This window comes from Hippopotamus amphibius, chromosome 6 (genome assembly GCF_030028045.1).
Source record: "Hippopotamus amphibius kiboko isolate mHipAmp2 chromosome 6, mHipAmp2.hap2, whole genome shotgun sequence".
NCBI lineage: Eukaryota > Metazoa > Chordata > Mammalia > Artiodactyla > Hippopotamidae > Hippopotamus > Hippopotamus amphibius.
Window position 1 is genome coordinate 84,865,204 of NC_080191.1, and position 21,743 is coordinate 84,886,946.

The window sequence follows — 21,743 nt, forward strand, 5'->3', positions numbered from 1 at the left end:
ATCTATAAGGAAATGAAAATGTGTGTTTTTATATGTTAAATTTTTTTAAATGATGGAGAAAGATGAGGGAGCAGGTTAGAATATGAGATTTGACACAGGGTGGGGATGGGGTGGAATGTGTGGTGACAGACTGATAGTGCGGTATCCATTTACTGTGAACTAGGAAGTGTCAGCGTGCAGAGATAAAAATCAACATTATTACTCATGATATTTTGGTGGGCGTATTGACTACAGTAGATGATACTGTAGTAGAAATACCTCATAAGGCACTCAATGTCTCCTTTGTTATGTACCTGTTGCAAGTAACAGAATTTTGGAGAATGATTTTTAGATTTAGAAACAAAAATTATAATTTATAGTGTTATACTTAAAATTATTGTTGAGAAAAAATAATCTCCTAGAAAGATGTTAAAGCAGTGATTTCTAAAAATACATTTATTGATCTCTTACCATTATTAAGTACATTTTAGAGACTTTTTTCCTTAAGTAATATTGCATTCATATATGAGGTGGTCTGGCATTTATTAAATGTTATAATGTTTGATATTCAAAAGAGAATCATCTAAACATAGTTAAGATTATTTTGTGTTTAAAATGATCTCTTAAAGAATGGGATGATTTAGCAGCTTTATAAAGAATGTGTATCATACCATGTTCACAAAGTCCTCTTAAAATAACAATATAACTTAATTTATCCTTAATGCATTGTTTATAAGTTCAAAGTGAGTCAGCTGAGCAAATTAGAAATCAAGTTTTAAATTTTATATGCTACTATGACAAAGACTTTTATATTCTTAGTTTTATGTTCTTTAATTGCTACTTAATCTAATAAACATTAATACACAGACAATTTATATGTTAGTGTGAATAAAATAGTTAAAACAAACACAGAATTATGAAAAGTAACATAAACATACAGGAATATTTAGGTCCAAATAGGAAGATGAATGATCAGTGTCCCTTTGTGGACAAACAGAATAGAGTACTGGAGTAGATTCTGGGAAAGAGAGAAAGCATCAAAGGAGATGCATATAAAGTCCCTGCCTTTGGAAAGCAAACAGCCTAATGGATTTGGATATGAAAATAAATAATTGAAACAGAAAAGTAAATGGCAAGCTATAAATGAAATTACAAACAAAATGCTTTGGGAAGGAAAAAGGGGATAATGGTTTTCTCTGCAATGTAACATTTTAACTGGGCCCAAAGGCACAAGTTAAATCTAAATGAACAAACAAGCAAAACTGGAGGCTACTCCAAGCAGAGAAGGAACCTGCATTAACAAGGCATAAAAAAAATCTACTTGGCATGTTATAGAAAAAATAAAATTGTGGAAGGAGCATTGACTATTTGGGGAATACAGTGAGGGATGAAGCAAGATAATGTATTTCCAAATGATCATTTTAAAAATCTGAGAACCCGAAGTTTTATTTCTGCCATCCTATTTAATTACTTTATCTTTCCTTATTTGGATATTAAAGCAACTGGAAATGGGATGACCTGTATAAATCAAACTTGATTTTTGTGGGTTATTCTGGTTAAGTATATTTGTTAATATATATAGGCAGCCTTAAAAAATCATCAATCTATGGCTTTAGATTTTAGCTTTAGGATATAATTTTAGTAGGACACAAGATGACTCAAAATAGCTAATGATGCTAAAATAGAAACTGGTGTGTTCAGCTAAACTACATGAATTACAAAAAACTGAACTGATTTAAAATTAAAGAACTAAAGCAGGGTTATAATTACATATACTAAGTATAAGAGGAAAAGTAAGAATTATTTTGAATAACTAACGATAATGTTAGAGGAAAATTAATAACATAAAATGTGCATTGATATCTTACTTTAGAAAGTAGTTGAACACTTAAGTTCTGGAGTAAACAAGCCCATTATCAAGGAGTGACTCAAAATATATTCTCTATAAATAACATGTTTACCAAGCTGTCTTGCTTTTGTCAATGATAAAAGCAGGTTGACCTGTTTTCTCAGCCTCAAGTACCTATCCTTCTGCAGACTTTTACCTAAGATGTTATGTCAGTTAGAGATGGAGAATCTTTTCCCCCTCATTTTCTGTATGTGAATTACAGAAATGGAAATAAAGGCCACAGAGAGACACTTAAGTTGTAAACAATTTTAAAAATACAAACTAGAATGTTAAAGCAAGAAAAGGGAACTTTAGTGGGGCCATCTAACTGATTTAATCCCCCTTATTTGCGGATATAGAAAATAAGGCCCTAAGAGATAAAAGTTGAAAGTTGATAGTATGAGACTTGGGACTATAATGTAAGTGTCTGGATTCCAAGTCTCTCTCTCTCTCTCTCTCTGTTCTTTGTCTGTGCCTCACGGCATGTGGGATCTTAGTTCTTCAACCAGGGATCAAACCCACACCCCCTGCAATGGAAGCACGGAGTCTTAACCGCTGGACCACCAAGAAAGTCCCTCTCTTTTTCTCTACATTTTTGTGTTTTGTTTGCATCATCTGTCCTTTAATTTTAAAAACAAAAGGGTATTAATGCTTTTTAATATAATGGAGATAGTCATTTGAAGCCATGAGGGAATCAAAGTCACCAACAATATAAGGAAAATAAGAGGCCCAGGAACTCAAACCTAGGTTATTTGAGAAGGAAACATGAGTCTGGACAACGAGGGAGGAACAGAACACTACAGCATCACAGGATCCAAGGTATTGTTGTGTGCAGAGATCATTCGTGGGGATGCTTCAGAGATTTACCAACTAGCCAATCTTAAGCCTTTGAGAATGCAATTCCAGCAGGGTAGCATGGGCTGAAGTATTAGAGAATTAAGTGAAAAGATTTAACTATGAAGAAAATTCCTTATCTGAATGTGGGTTTTGTTTGGGATTTTTATCATGCTTTCTAAATAGCCTTTAAAAATCCCACATATTGAGTGGCATGTGGACTAAAAGTGTAAGGGTATTACTGAAAGTTGTATATAAATCTAATTTTTAATATGATACTATACCATATGAGTACATTCAGGAGCTTGCTATTTGGCTAATGCCTCATGACTCTTTTTGTAAAGTGCATGTATTCTTAATTTCACAGATCTGTTTCCCTCATTCATGCATTGAAGGAGAACATGGGGCTCTGGTTTGAGTATTTTGGGTTGAGTCATTTGTTGAACATCCAAGTACAGATCTTGAGTTGGCAGTAGAGTTGGGTCTGGAGATCTGGAGAAGTTTATGCCAGGTTGGCGAGGACAGGTGGGAAGGAAAGCTGTGAGGCTGGATATGAGATCACCTAGAGGGTGAACTCAAACAGAGAAGGGGTCAAGGGCGGAGCTTTGCAGCCATCCCGTGAAAGAAGAAGAGCAACCAGCAGCGGGGAACTAAGAAGGAGGAAAATTAGGTGACGGTAGTTTCCTGTAAGCCAAGGGAAGAGTGATCTAGCATTTCAGTTAAAAAAAGAGAGAGACATATTTAAACAGATTATTACAATAGGAAGAGGGGGGCTTTTGCAAAAGGAAGAACTCTGACTATGAGATCTGCAAGCGTTTCAGAGATCAGGCAGAAAGGGGCTTTACTTTTCTAGGGAGGAGTAAGCAAGGCTAGAAAACACCAGGTGTGAGAGTGGGATGCCCATAGGATGTTTTTCCTGCGGGCAGCCAGGAAGGGCTTATTCAGGAAGGGCGGTCTGCTGGCTCAGGCTGAGGGTGGGGCAGACCTCGGGGGCCTGGCAAAGGAGGGAAACTGAACTAAAGGTTACTTAGTTCAAATCCACAGGCCTCTTGTTCTGATTGATCATTGTGGGCAAAAAGCTTATCTGATCTTTCATGAAGCAAAAACAGAGAGTATAGAGGGCCAGTGTCTGGCTTTGTGCCAGGTACGCAAGGGGGTGTCCAAGAGCCTTCTCTATGTCATACATTATATCCTTTTTCATACTAAGTCTTTCAAACCTGATGTGTATTTTATACTTAAGGAACATCTTAATTCAAACACTAAATTTTCATCATCTAAATGAGACCATTTATTGGTTGGAGTGAAATATAGTTCTACCAAAGCACTAAAGTGTTTAATGAAAAAATATTTTACACTGCCTCAGTTTTTAATTTAAATTGAATTAATTAAAATTAATTTAGAAATTCAGTTCCATTGTCTCAGTCTCAGCCATGTTACCAGTGGCTATTTTACTGGATAACACAGGTCTAGGGCCTGCGTGAGTGGTTGGCATCTCATAGGAAGTGCTTCTTACAAAGCTAAGCCCCTCCCTCTCCCAAGGATGGCAGCATCATGTGCAGGTGAACCAGAAGTAAAGTTAAATACATTACGTGCAGAAAACTGAAGGCAAAGTTGGCCTTAGTGTCAAGAACAGGAAGGAAAGAATGCGGTTCCTAAGAAATTGTAGCCCGGACTAACTATTTGCAGATTTGCAGGCAAAATGCACATCACCAGAGTGAACTTGTTTTATTGCAATTTCAGACTGGCAGTGCAGTAGGCACATGGTGCAAGTAAATGTAATCCTCACTGGAGAAATGTACCTTAATTCTTTACTGAATGGAATGCCCGCAGAGGAGTGCCCGCAAAGGAGTGCATTGAAGACATGAGAGTCAAATATTCAAGCACACAAGGAAACAAAGCACCACATAAGAGAGCTAGAAGAAATAAACAGCAGAAGAGACTTTGCAAAGTGATCCTGAGGAAACAGGAGACAAGCCCTGACTGACAACGGACAAATGTAGTGTAAAGGAACTGGGCCGTGTACTTCAGAACTGTCACAGATTCAGGGTAGTAAAGGAACACCATAAGCGAATGTAATACTGGTCCTGGATTGGATCCCACACTAGAGGATAAATGCACTATGAAAAATACACTGGGATAAATGGCATGTCAAAGTATGGACTGTGGAGCAAATTTTTAAAAATAGAATCAGTATTAAAATTCCTAAATTTAATAGCTGTTCTCTGGTTATGTAAGAGAACATCCATCTATTAAAAATGCTGTGTTGTTAAGAGGCTAAATTGCATGATACGTGGTTCAGAAAACATCAGCGTATATGTACTGAGAAATGATAAAAGGAAGGGGAAAAAACATGAGAACTATATATCACCAGATGGCTACTATTTTAAAAACTGACAGTACCAAGTGCAGGCCAAGATATGGAATTACTAAAGAAGACTATTTCTAATTACCATTTTGGAAGTATTGTAATTATATTATTTATATGATTATACATTACTTGTGTCCTTTTAAAAATTTTTACTTCTATATGTTATTTTTCTTAAGTTCCAAAAATTTATATGCCCAGTGGTTCAACATGATGTATTTTGTTCCACAAAATAACAACATATTTTGAACATAAGAATTGGTGATACAGTGTATGCTGTCTGATAATTCCCTAAGTAATTTAGGTTAAAAAGTATAACTTCTTATGAAAGTGGGTTGATCTTTTGTGTTTACTTTCAACTTTTGATTTGCTGCAAAATAATTCATCTCTCTCATTTTCCTGTCATCTCTGGTATAAATTTCCAGCATCAAATAAACTTCGATTTAATTATAGGCATATTCAACTGTGGACAATGAGTATTCTTTGACTAGGTTTATGGAATCTATTCCTTTTGAGACTCTGCAAAAGGACAGTTTAAATCCACAAAGAACATTTTAAAAACTCGTCCGAAGTTAAACCTCTAAAGGGACATAATACTTTAAAACTTGTTGAAGAATTTTTTCATATTTTTAAATAACCCACCAATTTAAATGCAAAGATGGTATGCTATGTTTGGTGATATAATCCAACTTTCTTAAACAATTTAAGACATTTTTATAAATTTCTCACCTATTTTTAAAGATAGAACAATTTTTACACTTTCTTATGTGAAGCATTTGCTTTGAAAGCTATGATCTGAAACAGGGGGATTTTCTAATCAAAGTCATTTTTTATGATAGTGTCAGAAACCTAGTGCCTTCTTTCTGGATATTTTCCTTATTTACTCCAACTCCAGCATCTTAGCGATTCCAGGGCACTCTTGTAACAATTCATAGTAGACTAAATTCTAAACCATTCTCAAATGCAGCTCAATGAGTTTTAAGAGCTTTTTAATCCCATAAGATTTGGGGAACTGACACCAACATCATGTTGCTAATGCTCAACAGTTCTGGGCACAGACACACTTCCCTGCCCCTGCCTTAAATACCACCGAGGACGAACACAAATGGCTGACAACTCCTGACTGTGAAACAACTCCAGTAGCTTACTACTTACCAAGATTAATTGCCCAAGAAGACTTGCTTCGGGATTTCTCATTTCACTGCGTCCACCAACCCAAAACCTGTGTCATAAGCATAGCCCAATTCTAGCCTGTTCCCCAACGTGTGAGACCTTGATTAAAATGGTCCAGCCCAGCCCAGCCCAGCCCCTTAAGCCTTATAAATAACCTTTGTTTTTCCCTGTCTGTTCTTCCTTACTGTAGTTAGTCCAATAAACCTAGCTTTACTAGATCAGTGAGGTTTTCTAAGTTGTGTTTTGCAGAGTTGACATTGACAATAAATAAGCCTAGTTATGCTGGATAATTTAAGGGGGATTTAATAATTTAATCAATAAATTTAGAATCTTATATTTCTGTTCCTATTTTCTAACCACCATCTGGTTTATCTATACTGAAATGCATGTTCTGCCAACCCCTCAAACCTCAATTCCAAGGTTGAACTCCTTTCCTTCCCTCTTCCATTTAGTTCCCACCTGTTACCCTCATGTCACAGGGTGCGAGGAGTTGTTCTGTGCCTTTTATGTGCCCTAAGCTATATACTCAGAGGGAAATCTTGAAATCATATTTGCATTTTCTTGCTTTTCCAATACTAACCAGTTTCCATGTCCCACCAAGGTTAGATAAGAAGTGGCAAACAAAAAGAAACAACTGGGTATTTACCCATCGATGAGGATACTTGAAATAACATTACATACAATATAATAATACAGCATTATTTGTTTTGACAGAAAAATATTCACCATATGATGGTAAGTGGAAGAGTGTATATATTATCTCATGTTTTATGCTTTTGTGCTTAAACAGTGTAAAAATCAGATCACAGGGATGGTTCAACATATGCAAATCAATCAGTGTGATACAGCACATGAACAAAAGACCAAAACCACATGAGGATCTCAATAGGTGCAGAAAAAGAAATTCAACATCCATTCACGATAAAAACGCTGACCAAAGTGGTGTATAGAGGGAACATACCACAACATAATAAAAACCATTTATGATGAATTCACAGCCAAAATAATTCTCAACAGTGAAAAACTGAAACCCTTCCTGCTAAAATCTGAAATAGGACAGGGATGCCGACTGTCACCTCTTCCATTCAACATAGTATTGGAAATCCTAGTAGCCACAACAATCAGACAAGAAAAAGAAATAAAAGATATCCAAATAGATAGGTAAGAGGTAAAATTGTCATTATATGCAGATGACATGATACTATGTTTAGAAAACCCTAAAGACTCCACACGAAAACAACTAGAACTGATAAACAAATTTAGCAAGGTAACAGGATACAATATTAACATACAGAAGTAGTTTGCATTTCTTTACACTAACAATGAAATGTCAGAAAGGGAATGTAAAAAAAACAGTACCTTTAAAATTACATCCAAAAAAATAAAATAGGAAGACCTGACCAAGAAGGTGAAAGACTTATGTGCTGAAAACCATAAAACATCAATAAAGGAAACTGAAGATGAGTCAAAAAAATGGAAAGATATCCCATGCTCTTGGATTGGAAGAATTAATATTGTTAAAATGCTGCCCAAAGAAATCTACAGATTTAATGCAATTCCTATAAATTCCCCATGACATTTTTCACATAACTAAAACAAATAATCATAAAATTTGTATGGAACCATAAAATATCCAGAATTGCCAAAGCAATCCTGAAGAAAAAGAACAAAGGAGAAGGTGGAACCCTCCCAGACCTCAGACAATATTACAAAACTACAGAAATTTAAAAAGGCATGGTATCGGCACAAAGACATATGGATCAATGGAACAGAATAAAGAGCCCTGAAATAAACCCACACACCTATGAGCAGTTAATCCTCAGCAAGCGTATACAGTGGGGAAAAGACAGTTTCTTCAGCAAGTGGTGTTGGGAAAGCTGGACAGCTGCATGTAAATCAATGAAGTTAAAACACTCCCTTGCATCACACATAAAATAAACTCAAAATGACTTAAACATAAGACATGACACCATAAAGTAGAAGGGATCATAGGCAAAATATTCTCTGACGTCAGTCGTGCCAGTGTTTTCTTAGGTGTGTCTCCCAAGGCAATAGATAGAAAAACAAAAACAAATGGCACCTAATCAAACTGGCTAGGCAAAGGAAACCATAGACAAAATGAAAAGAATCTACAGAATGGGAGAAAATATTTGCAAGCAATGCGACTGACAAGGGATTAATTTCCAACATATACAAACAGCTCATACAATTCAACAGCAAAAGAACAAACAACCCAATCGAAAATTGAGCAGAAGACCTAAATAGACATTTCTCCAAAGAAAACATACAAATGGCCAACAGGCACAGGAAAAGATGCTCAATGTCTCTAATTATTAGAGAAATGAAAGCCAAAACTACAAGGAGGTACCACCTCGCACGGGTCAGAATGGCCATCTTTGAAAAGTCTACAAATAGCAAATGCTGGAAAGGATGTGGAGAAAAGGGGACCCTCCTACACTGTTGGTGGGAATGTACGTTGGTACAGCCACTATGAAGAAGAGTATGGATCCTCAGAAAGCTAAAAATAGAATTACTGTATAATCCAGCAATCCCACTCCTGGGCATATATTCAGATAAAACTATAATTCAAAATGATACATGCACTGCTGTGTTCATAGCAGCACTACTTACAATAGCCAAGACATAGAAACAATCTAAATGTCCATTGACAGGTGAATGGATAAAGAAATATATATGCAATGGAATACTACTCGGCCATAAAAAAGAGTGAAATAATGCCATTTGCAGCAACATGGATGGACCTAGAGATTATCACACTAAATGGAGTCAGTCAGACAGAGAAAGACAAATACCACATGATATCACTTATACGTGGAATTTAAAATATGACAGAAATGAATTTATCTATGAAATAGAAATGGACTCACAGACATAGAGAACAGACTTGTGGTTTCCAAGGGGGAGGGGGTCGTGGGAGGGATGAAGTGGGAGTTTGGGATTAGCAGATGCAAACTGATATATATAAGATGGATAAACAACAAGGTCGTATTGTAGAGCACAGGGAACTATATTCAATATCCTGTGATAAACCGTAATGGAAAAGAATATAAGAAAAGACTGTACATGTATGTATAACTGAATCACTTTGCTGCACAGCAGAAATTAACACAATATTGTAAATCAACTCTACTTCAATAAGAAGGAACAATGTGTGTGTGTGTGTAATATATAAATGTCAGGCTGTACCTCAGAGAAACAAAATGTGAAGTGAAGATGAAATATTTACTGTTTTTTGTTATTGTTGATAGTTTTTATTCTATAATTAAAGAAGAAATACCGTTAAACCTTATTAAGGGGGAAAACAATGAGACCAGATAGTGGGCGTGCATTTGCACAGCAGCTATTGAATACAGAGAAGACTTTTTTCCTTCCAATTTGTTGAAAAGTGGCAGTGGGGAGAGTAGTTACTGAGACTATAAAAAATGTAATTCTTTTTTATTTTTTATTTATTTTTTTTTAATTTTTTTTATTTCTTTGGCCATGCCACGCACCTTGTGGCATCTTAATTCCCCAACCAGGGATTAAACCTGCACAGTGAAAGCACAGAGTCCTAAGCACTAGACCACCAGGGAATTCCCTGAAAAAATATACTTCTTGAATTCTTGGTAGCATCTTCTTCCCAGAAAATGAAATGTTTTTCTACTTGAATGTCTCAGTATCCAGGAAATTTTATTTAGAAGTCAAGGTACCTAAGCACTACTGCTCAAGTACTTACGTTATCACTAACAATGGATTCAGTTTTTTTTTTTTTTTTTACCCACTCAAACTTTGAAAAATGTGTTTTGCAGGAGAGACTTCTGTTTAAAAGCAGTTTTATTAAAGGAGTTACTCCAGTAGTTTACACTTCATGTTTGATATATACAGTTATAAATAAAAAGTTCATTTTAAGGAAAGCCAGTTTTAAGAGGCTGAAAATGAGCTGGTCAAGGGATTTCATTAGAAATTAGCCTTATGTCCTGAGGTTAAAAAAGGGACACTGATGCTTTGTGATGACAGTATTTGTTAATGTCTGCTGTGATGCTGTGTGCCCAAGTAGGTGGTGCATAGATGTAATTTGAAATGAAAATGGTACCAGGCTCTTTCTGTGTGGATTTAAAAGACAGGTTTGAATATGGACTTTAAATTTAATACCTCTTACCCCATGTTAACTGAAGCTAATTAATTTTGGCTTTCTGGAATTTTGTAACTAGATCCAATTCAGGAGAATATACATCATCCTTTCCCTCAGACTCAAGCACATGGGACCTTTATAAAAAACACTATATGGTCTTTTTTGTCTTATACTCTGCAAATTTGGAGGTGGGGATGGGAAAGTTAAGGACAGTTAGATTTAGTCTAAAGATGAGGGTAAGTCAGGTCACCTAGAATTGTGATAATTTTGATAGCCTTATTTAGAAAGTTATCCTATTTATTTGAGGAATACAACTATGATAACAGCCTTTGCAATTTAAACACCTTTGGAAGATATTGATATACCATCACAGTCCTGTGTGTCTTGAAATTCTAAAATAAATGTATAAATGTCTTAATTGCCACAAGCTTACTTAGTAGAAGGAGACAAATAAGTATGTCAGGCGGTAAGCATTATGGAGAAAAAATAAAGTGCCAAAGGAGGGAAAGTGGTGGCCAGAAGGAGGGACGGTTTGAAATGTTGAGTAGAGTAGAAAGGAAATCCTTACTGAGAAGCTGACATCTGAGCAGAACGACGGTAAGGAAGTGAGGTACCTGGGGAGAAGTGTGAGAGTTCCAGGGGCTGACCTGGCCAGGGGAAGGGCGGAAGAACTGGAAACTGTGACTTATGCTCCTTCATTCTTTAGGATTGATTCTTAGGACTCTCCTTCGTAATCTTTTTTTTTTTATAAATTTATTTATTTATTTACTTATTTTTTTATTGACTGTGTTGGGTCTCTTGCTGTGCGCAGGCTTTCTTTTAGTTGCTGTGAGTGGGGGCTACTCGTTGTGGTGTGCGAGCTCCTCATTGTGGCTTCTCTTGCTGCGGAGCTCTGGCTCCAGGCGCGTGGGCTTCAGTAGTTGCAGCACATGGGCTCAATAGTTGTGGCTCACAGGCTCTAAAGCACAGGCTCAACAGTTGTGGCGCACAGGCTTAGTTGCTTTATGGCATGTGGGATCTTCCTGGAGCAGGGATCGAACCCGTGTCCCCTGCATTGGCAGGCGGATTCTTAACCACCGCACCACCTAGGAAGCCCTCTCCTTCGTAATCTTGATTGTAAGCTAGGGTAGTGATCACTTGGGACATCACAGATTACTGAGTAAAGAAAATCCTTGTTCTGATGAATATCACCACCCTTCTGGGAAACAATCAATCCTCAGGCTAAGGCATCGTTTTTTGGTAATGAGTTTACTGCTGTTGTAAATTCTTTAGGTTAGAGATTGGGGTTATAATTAACTCTTCCTTCTGGGGTATATTAGTCATCCATGTGAGACCCGTTCTTGGGTCTCTCCACCCCCTTCTGGTGTCTGTGCCAGAAGCTGTTCTACTCTTCCTCTAATAAACTGTTACTCTGTGGCTTAAAACCTGAGCAATTACCTGTTATTGATCCCGAGGAGTAATTCTTTCCTTTCGGAGATCACAAATCCACTCCCCTAGACGGATTTCACGGCATCATAAGCCCTGCAGACCAAGGTGACAGCAGATGCAGAGTGGGGTGGGGGTACTGGAAGAGGAAGAGGAAGGGCAAGTCACCAAGGTTAAGGACTTCAGCTTTTACGCTCAGATGGAAGGTCTAGAAGGTGTTGCGAGCAGATGACTTGATGTGGCTTAGATCCTCAAGGGGTCACTCTGACTACTGTGTTGCATGTAGACCAGGGTGTGGCAGCCTTTTTCTGTAAAGGCCCAGATAGTGAGTGTTCTAGGCTCTGTGGGACCTGCATGAGTGTCCACATTGCTCAGCTCTGCCACTGCAGCACAAAAGGTGCTGTACATGGTGTGGCATGGATGCTGTGGCTGTGTTCCTGCAAAACTTAAGAAAACAAGGAATGGACAAAATTTATGCTTTTGGGTATAGTTTACCAGCCCCTGAGATAGACTGTAATAAACCAAAGGCAAAAGCAAGTTGACAGGACTTTTGCAGGAATCCAAGGGAGAGCTTCTGGTGGTGGAAGTGGCAGGAAGTGGTCAGATTATGGATAGATTTTAAAGTAGAGCCATTGGGATTTGCTGAGGAGTCTAGTATAGGGTGTGAGAGAGAAAGGGGTTATGCCAATGGTTTTAGAGTTTTAATTAGAAAATGTTGCTTAAATTTTTATATTCTACCTTTGATAATATCTAGAATAGTTTTTTTTAAGAGTTTTTTTTTTTTATATGGACCATGTTTAAAGTCGTTATTGAATTTGTTACAATATTGCCTCTGTTCTATGTCTTGGCCTTCTGGCCTCAAGGCATGTGGGATCCCAGCTCCCCAACTCGGGATCAAACCCACACCCCCTGCATTGTCAGGCAAAGTCTTAACCACTGGACCGCCAGGTAAGTCCCTAGAATAATTGTCTTTTAAAGTCAATTTGCAGCTATCAGGGTTGCTCTCTTTTTTTTTCCTTTGAGCCTATTTGTTTTGTTTTTTGGTGCTCCATCATAAACTGAGGACTTATAAGAAACGTAATAACTTCTCAGTCTACTGTAGGTTATTGCACGTTTTTTCATTAAGTTTCCCTTGTGGCTGAAAGCACGTGTATAATTGTGACGAGATGTGTAGGTCAAGAAAGAAAGCAAAATTAAGATGTTAACATGTTAGCTATCTATGGGTAGCTCTAAATTAGACTTATCAACCATATGAAAATAATATACAGAGCCTTCTTATTTTGGTAATATGCTTATAAAAATGTTTAAAACGAATAATTCTTAGGAAATACAAACCATTAGATGAGGACTTGGACTGTACATCCTGACTTCACTATTTCTTTTACTACCACCATTCTTCAAAGCACAGTCCTCTTCATTCACTTTCTCTTCATCTAATCGGTTGCTAAGGGATGCAGAGTCTGTTGCCATAGTGACCCCTCACATCTCACCTACATGACATCTCATATGAATGGCTGTGCCTTTTAGCTAGTGCTCTTCTCTGATCCACACTACACAGCACTGTTAGCCTAACTGTTCTGAAACAGTGGTTATCAGAGTTTCTTGTGCATCAGAATCATTTGGAAGGCTTGTGAAATATATTGCAAAAGTTTTGATTCAGTGGATCTGAGGAGGGGACTCTAAAATTTTCTGATGGTTTTGGTCTGGAAACCACACTGTGGAAACCACTGCTCTAAAGTCCTCTGACAATGCCATTCCTCCAGCAAGAAGCTTAAGTGCTCCGCTCTATCATCCGATAAATTCCGCCGAGGACTGAAGGATTCCACTCTTTAACCCATCCTATATGTTTCCAGACTTTTTTCATACACTTTCTGAACATGGCCATCTTTTCCATCTTTGCTTTTCAACTATTTGTTCTTGGAATGTCACAGCCAGTTTCTACCCAACTCCTCCCATCTTTGTCAGTCAGAATCCAGGCCATCTTATAAGGTTTCCTTCAAACCCAACCCTCTTTTTTGAATCTCTAAACGTGTGCAGTTTCTGTTTTTTCATTTGAATTCCCATAGCATTTATACTTCTTATGACATGACCTTACTCTGTCTTAATATATAGTCACTTATGTATCTTATCTTTATCCTACTTTTATAGGAATGTAAGCTCCTTGAGGATAAGAAAACATATATATATGATATATTTTTCTGCCTTGTTCAACCAGCATTTGTAGACTTGAATGACTTTTAAAAATTTGTTCCTTTTTTCTCTTGTTAAAAAATGTTCTTAAAGTAAGATAACATTGATATCTACCTAGTATCTTGTCACTTCTTACTTTATCTGTTGGATGAAACCCATTGTATCAATATTTACTTCTCAGTACCTACTGACCCTTTTTCTTATTTGGATCAATTGCTTTCTAATTGTGCTGTTCAGCTTTAATGTTATAATTTCTGTTCATTGGACTTCTGATGCATTAGAAACCATATCTTCTTTCTTGATTTCCTTCCCAAAGCTCTTAGTTTTCCTATGGTTAAAAAAAGAAGAAGAAGAAGAAAGGAAGGAGGGAAGGAAGGAAGGAAGGAAGGAAGGAAGGAAGGAAGGAAGAAAGGAAGGAAGGAAGAAAAATGCTTTGTGCGAAATATATATCTGAAAAGTCCTTGTATATCTGAAAAGTATTATGTCCTCACAACTGATAGAATTGATGGGTGGGTTGATTGTGCTTAGAATGCTACATAAGAAATCATTTAGAACTTTAAAGACATTGTACCATCTGTGTTTCATTTTTGAAGGGTGAGAAATCCAGTGCCAGTCTATTTCTTCTTTTGAAGTTACCTGATAGTTTCTCTTTTCCCTGTTTGCCCCTTGGGGAGCTTGTTCATTAGTTGCTGGGTGTCTTCAATTGGTCATCTGTCTCCTCTCATATTCCGTATTTTCTGCCTACCATTTTGCTCTAGATTTTTGGGTATGTATTCAGCTTTATCTTCAAACTATACCCTGAATTTTTTATTTTATATAACAAATTTGTACATTCCTGGAGGGACTTTATGTTTCTGAGTTTTCATTTTCAAGCATCTTTGTTTTATGGATGTAATAGCTTTGTCAGTGTGTGAAGATACTAAACATTTTTCTTAATGGTTTCCTTGAAGTAAAATTACAGTTCTATTCATCTCAGAGTAGCTCTGTTTATCTTGTTCTTTCCCCTCCCTCATGCTGATCGTTTTCTGTGTATATCTGATGATTCATTCATATTTATGTTAATCTGTATTTAAGAATCAGGAACTAGGAAGCCTCACCACTGGGGACTTTGTGACTGGGGTTTCTTGATCCTTAGATTATATTTTAAAATCAATGAGAGGAAAACCAGCTGTTTCACTGGAGACCTTTTAAGTGTGGCTTTCCATCTTCCAGAATGTTGCTGAGGTCTCCCATCACTGGGTGGCCTTCCTCCCATTCTGTTTGCTGTTAAAGGTTGTTCCTGGCTTCATTCTTGTTCTGTAGCTTTAGTGAGGTCCTGGGAAACGGGACAGGAAACAAATGACTGTGCTCAGTCTGTCCTCTTGAACCAGAAAGCTTTGTGTTCAACAAGTGAAAATAGTTCTCCATGGTTAAGTACCATAAACTTATAATGTTTTCCTTGACAGATAGTAACATTTTGCTGATAGTCTCATTCGATTTAATTCTACCCATCAAAGGGGCAGAGCAATATTGAAGTTGGAGTGATGAGATAGAATTATTAAAGAATCCTGCTTGATCTCTAGATAAGTGGAAAGGAAAGTATTAGCCAGATGGCAGTTTATTAACTTACCATAGGAAGTGTAACCATGAAAGAAACTAGAGGCTCAGGGTTAGTGAATTCTCACCAGAGAGAAGGAATCTGTATGGAAAACCAGATTTATAGTCACGTAGTTTCTAGGTGGGCCTGGAGTCAGAAGAGGGCCTCGTTGACATTGGCTGGGTGTCATCCAGCTGAGAAAGCCTGACGTATTGTGTCCATTGTCAGGTGAGGTTGCTGTGCAGACCAGAAAATTAAGTATTGATCAGAGCATATTTTTCTTAGATTTTGTTTGAGATCCAGAAAGTTTCTTACTGTTGAAGTTCTTTTTCTAGGCAACATTTTGATTGTTGATAAAAGTTCTACCAGGACAGTGGAGTGAAGTTAACTAGGTGTGAGGTTTCTCAGTTCTCTGGCGTCCACTCCAAAGCCAGCCCAGGTGATCTGGTAAAACTTCTCAGCCACTTTTTATAGATCGTTGCTTAAGGATGCTAACTCCTATAACATCAACCACATCAACTTTTTTTTTTTAATCACATAGAATTCTCTGTAAATTTAATTTTCAGAAGGTCAATTTATTTTATCACTGTCTGTCACAAGCAGATGTTATCTCAATGACACTTAGAAAGAAACTGATACTTAGAAGTTAAATGACTCATTTCAGAACCTCACAGTAAATATAAGTGGCAGACTCAAGAACCAAATCTCAATTTTCTGTCTCTAATATTTTCTGCCATGCCCCTTAAATTACTATCATTTTATGAAAAAGATAGAAAGTAGTTGTTTTATATTTTCCTATCTTGGACAATAAAGAGTAACAGATAGTAAATCTCATTAATTTAGAATTCACTAATACAGTTTGAGATTGTTTCTACATGTTATATGCTAATGCTTACCTTTGTAACTGTTTTATAGGTTCTGTATGGCCAGTTATATTTTATATGGTCAAGACAAATGAAATTGGGTGCATTCTTTCTTAAAGGAGCAATATGTATTTTGGCACCTTTGAAATACATTAAACTTACTTAAATGTAATCAGAGCTCAACACAGATTATACTGGTTCTTAAAATAGTCACTATAAAACTAACTCTTATTTCCTTTAGAATTTCTATGATATTTGATGTTCACCAATTCTTTCTCTTTTACCCAGCTCCTGCAGTGAGATTTAACAAAACATGATTTAACTGTAAGCCATTTGTTAAATTTAAAGATAAACATACAATTTTGGGTTTTATTACATGTTTAGAATTTTTTTCTGCCCTCCCTTTTCTTATTTGGATATATGTTGCTGGTTTCTCAAATCTTGCGGTGTGTAGTATATATTTCATATGCTATGAATCCAGTTGGCAGTGGTTGTTAACTGGGATTTTACTCCCCGGAGCCTCTGTGCAGTGTTCCTTTCCATCCCAACAGCTCGTGGTTTCACCTGGATTGTTTCCTGGCTTGATGAAGCCTCTTCCCACTCTCCATTCCCTCTGCCAGCCCGCAGTGCAGTCATGCTGTCCCCTTTCTTAAACACATTTGATAACTAATTCCTAATCATATCACAGTAAAGCCCAGATCCTTAGCCTGTTCACAGTTTAGATTTGTATGTCTACTACAAATATTCAGTAGTAGCAAGACCCTCATTAGAAACCAGAACTAGCATTGTCATGGGCAGCCATGAGAAAGGAGATGGTGTTCCAAATAGTCCAGTCTTCTCCCAGTTTTTTGTCACTAGTCAAACAAAGAAATTGCTTTAAAATTCTCCATGGTATGTGAATTTTCCCAAACGTCCTCTCTGTATTTGCATTTGTAAATAAAGATTCATTTTATAATTAAAGTACAAATATAGAGTTAGTTAATTCTAAGCTGATTTCAAGTGAAGGTGTAACATGATGATGACTTAATCGTGGCTTAAATCACGCTGAATACTGTTTTTCAAAAGATATTTAAAGTGGAAGGTGCTGTTTATTATAGTTAATAACCAAAGTTATCTTAGTGGCAGTCTGCATACATTAACAATGACATAACCAGTAGTCTAAAAAGAAGCAAGAAATACATAAATTCTGTCAGGTATATTTATAAAGGCTGCTGTTACATGATAAACAGAGGTTATATTGCACTTTGTGTTAGTTATTCATCTAGTTTGATGATAGTGAGAATAGATGGGGGACGGTGGAAGAAGCAGGATTCCAGTCTTCTGATTTCGTTCGTATACTCCAGGTGCTCTTTCTTGGCTCTTTTAATTTTGATCTTTTTTGTATGGCCACCTTGTCTGGAGAAAAAAATTGTGTCTGAACCCCTATTTTTAGTTTTTCATTGTAAACATGCACTCTGGTTTAATTGGAAGTTTATGTGTCCCTTTGAAGAATAATAGCCAGAAGTCTCCTGAACTTCTGGTTTTAGAACATACTCCCTAAATTAAGCAACTCACATTTACTTTGAAGGTCAAACCAAGTTCAGAATACTTTCTGTAGTTTTTTTAGATAACGGTAGAAAGACCTCTCTAGATCCCCTAGATATCTGTGATTCAGGGGAGCAGCTGGGAGGTGGCAGATGGTGGGGAGATAAGCCCCTCCATGTACTCAGTGTGGAGTCATCGCTTGAACATAAAATATATGCATGGGGATTATTAACCAGAATCCTTCTGTGGGCATATGCCACTTTATATACATACAAAATCAATGAGATATACATATGAAGATAGCTATGAAAGCTGTTACATACTTTTTCAACAATAAAGCAGAACACTAGCAATGTACATGTTTTCTTATTTTAGAAGGCTTGTGTCAAATCTACAGCTTTTGAAAGTGGTAAACATGTAAAATAATGTGATAGGAAAAATATTTAAGATATTTTTTTTTATGGTGGGGAAAATAATGAGCAGGTATAGGCAATTTAAAATGTCACTGATTAGACTATTAGACCCCTGGGAAAAGTGATTCAAGTTTCCCTGCTTCTGCCAGCTCAACCTCTGTCTTGTAATCCCTGTTCTGGCCCTGAAATTTCTAGTTCACTCAGGTTCTGATCCCGCAGATATCTGTAGGTATGGAACTGAGTAATAGATCTTTTATTTTTTAAGTTTAGACTATTAGCAATGTTGAGAAGGTTGAATAACTTTTTAAAAACAGGTTTGTACTTGTACAGTAGAGTTCATGTAATATTTAAGCCATGAAGGATACTGTTGATGTTTTAAAATAACTGTGGACAGCATTTTTTACAGCCTATTCTTTTCATTTCGAACTGGTTATTTTTATTTATAGGTGTATTACTGTTTAGCAGTAATATGAATTATACTGAATTATACACATTTAAATTTCACCAAATCCATTTATATCTGTTTTGACTATAGAGACAGAGCAATAATGAACATGTACAGAGTAGTCGTGATACTAATACCTAAGCAAGTATTAATGGACACATAGTCATCTTCTAAAATCTTAGGATTAGTTTTTATTTGCACCATTTGAGCACCTCTTGAAAATTGTATTCTTTATTATGGACTTGGTTATCTTGAAGGAAAAAAAAAGAAAGAAAATTAATATAAACCGCCACTTTGCAAGCCTCATTTGGTCTTTAGCATAACCTGTAAGGAAGTGTGGTGACAAGCAGAGTCTCAGTGGTTCAGATTTGCCCGTTCACGTGACAGAGAAGTGGCCAAATGATACTTGATACCAAGTCTGTCAAGACCAGGGTCTGGACCTCCTTTGCTGTGCTGGACATTTAAGTTATACTTTCATTTTCAAGACATATTCAAGTATCTTGTTTTGACATCCTTGGAATCTTCTCAGATTTTAGTAAAAAAAAAAAAAAAAAAAAAAACTAGAAAATGTATTATTTAGCAAAATTATTTTTCAATAAAATACCCCCTTTTTAAAATGTTTAGTTTTCAGCAGTCATACTGAATATGAATGCCAGGTACTCTGATGGGTACTTTGGAATACTCAGGCAATCTAGTGGGAAAAGTGAGTATGTTATATTACTGTGAAGCACATTCTATAATCGAGGGGAGAATACACTGTGGGGCAGAGTGGCTGACCAGTGGCTTTCCCGCTGCGGGCTGGGGGCTGCTCTGCTGGCCTGAGCTCCAAGGCCTGAGCTCTGTGAAGCTGTGATCTCAGGGGCCAGGGACTGTAGAACAGGAGAGAAACGTGTCCCACCTGTGCTGCTCCATACCTTTCTGGTTTTTCTTAGGAAGCTTTGAATATTCCTCCTAGACTTTTCTGTTGAGAAAGAGAACAAGGAATACAAAGGGGGCCCTCGGGGTCAGTGGATCCGCATTAGATTGGCTGTCCTGCTAGCGAGAAGAAGGTGCTTCTCTGTTGTACCACATGTTTGCCTGCCGGAAGCAGAGGCTGTCTGTCCAGCTGGGTATTGAACCGTCCAGAAGGACGTGCTGAACTGCAGGGGCAGGGAGGAGAGGGTTGGGATAAAATAGAACCTGATGCTGCTTCTCAGAAATCCACGCAAGTGGTTTTCATAAACAATTATTAATATTTCCTTAGATGTCATTTACTAGATATATGTCAGTACGTATTTATAAAGGACTTTGTAAACTAATGGAAACAATGTATTTGGATAAAAAATCAGTCTGCCGCTTTCTCTTTGAGTTACTTTTTTTTTGAAGGAGAAAAGTAAATGACTTCTTTTTAAATTCAAGTATAATGCTCTCTAAAATTCAGACAGTAAGAAGTCAGTAAATAATGATGTTTTGTATATCTTTATAAGCAGGGGCCATTTTTTCAATAGCATTCTTGAAAAGAAAAGCTCAAAAGAACCTCTCAGTTGGCAGAAAAGAATGCTAACCGCATCTGATTACTTTCTTCATTTCTATTTTTCATTCTTCATCAGGAAAACTTTGTCTATTTTGTTTTAGGACATGTCTGGCATCCCAGATTAAAATGCTGTTTCTATTTCAATTATATTGAACTAGCCAATATAAATTTTTATACCTAAGAGCTGGGATTACATTGGAGGTATTCGCTTTTAAAAACATGTCATATTAGTTGATAGTTTCAACTATATTAAGGTGATTGAAAGAGTGGACTTTGGAGGTGGGCCTAGATTTCAGTCCTGTCTCTAATACTGATAATTAGTCTTGGTTAATAACCTTTTAGGTCAAGCGTTAATCTATTTCAAGAGAAAGACTACCTCACCTTAGTTCTTTATTTGCTTTTATAGATCAGTGTACTGTCACCCGGACCTACCTGTTCCTTCACAAGTTCTGGTTCTTCAGTGCCGCCTACTACTTCGGTAACTGGGCCTTTCTTGGGGTAAGTACAGGCGTCCCAGGAATGCTCTGACTCTTAGTGGGCCGTTTGTGTCACAGTGATGCCACTGGGTTTTAAATTCAGTACTTTCTGGATGACTTCAGATTTGAGAAATGACATACGGCTTGTTTACATTTGCAGGTGTTTGTGATTGGGTTGATTGTCTCCTGCTGTAAAGGGAAGAAGTCGGTCATTGAAGGGGTGGATGAGGATGACTCAGACCTGAGTGATGACGAGCCCTCTGTCGTACAGGTTTACTAAGCCGACTCCGCATCTCTTGTGCATTTGTAAAGTGTCAAACTAACATTAGGATGAACTGACTAGCTTTCATCAAAAATGGGAGCATGGCTATTAAAAAAAAAAGCTATATTTTTTATGTTTTCTGAAGTAACATTATTGTATCATAGATTAACATTTAAAATTGCTATAATAATACTATGTAAATTTTAAAGTACCGGCCTTGTGAGGGAATGTTTGTGGAAATTTTTTTTTCCTCTAGTGTTGAATTGATTAAAAATCTTCCAGAATTAATATTCCCTTTTGTCACTTTTTAAAAACATAATAAATCACTTGTATCTATGCCTTTGGGTCTCTAGAGTACTGTGGAATTTTCAGGTGTCTATATCTGACTGTTGAAAAGTGATATTCACAGTATAGCTGATAAATAAATGTTACTACCCTATGCAGCTTGTTTTCTATTTTCTACATTAAATCACTGGTGCCATTGAAATGGATTTCATGAACAGATTTCAGGCTCCTTGGTGCTCCAAGATGTATTATGTTGTTCAGATATTAATCCATTAGATCTGTCTTATTACCTCTATGGTATTTAAGGCATATACATTGTTGTAAATAACTAACCTCAAAGTTTGTATTCCAGTGTAAATGGGAGTATTGTCAAGAATAAGTAATCCTGAAAAAAAATCAG

The 21,743-nt window shown here is 36.8% G+C and overlaps 1 protein-coding gene across 3 annotated transcripts in view; it reads left to right on the forward strand.

The window, feature by feature from the left end:
- Positions 1-21,393, forward strand: part of LMBRD1 (LMBR1 domain containing 1) — a 107,465-nt gene extending 86,072 nt beyond the window's left edge. For all 3 annotated transcript variants that reach the window (XM_057738487.1, XM_057738488.1, XM_057738489.1), the window contains 2 exons: positions 20,727-20,818; positions 20,957-21,393. In XM_057738487.1, the coding sequence (XP_057594470.1) occupies positions 20,727-20,818; positions 20,957-21,076 (212 nt within the window). In that variant the 3' untranslated portion in view covers positions 21,077-21,393. The remainder of the gene's footprint in view (positions 1-20,726; positions 20,819-20,956) is intronic.
- The last annotated feature ends 350 nt before the right edge of the window (positions 21,394-21,743 follow it).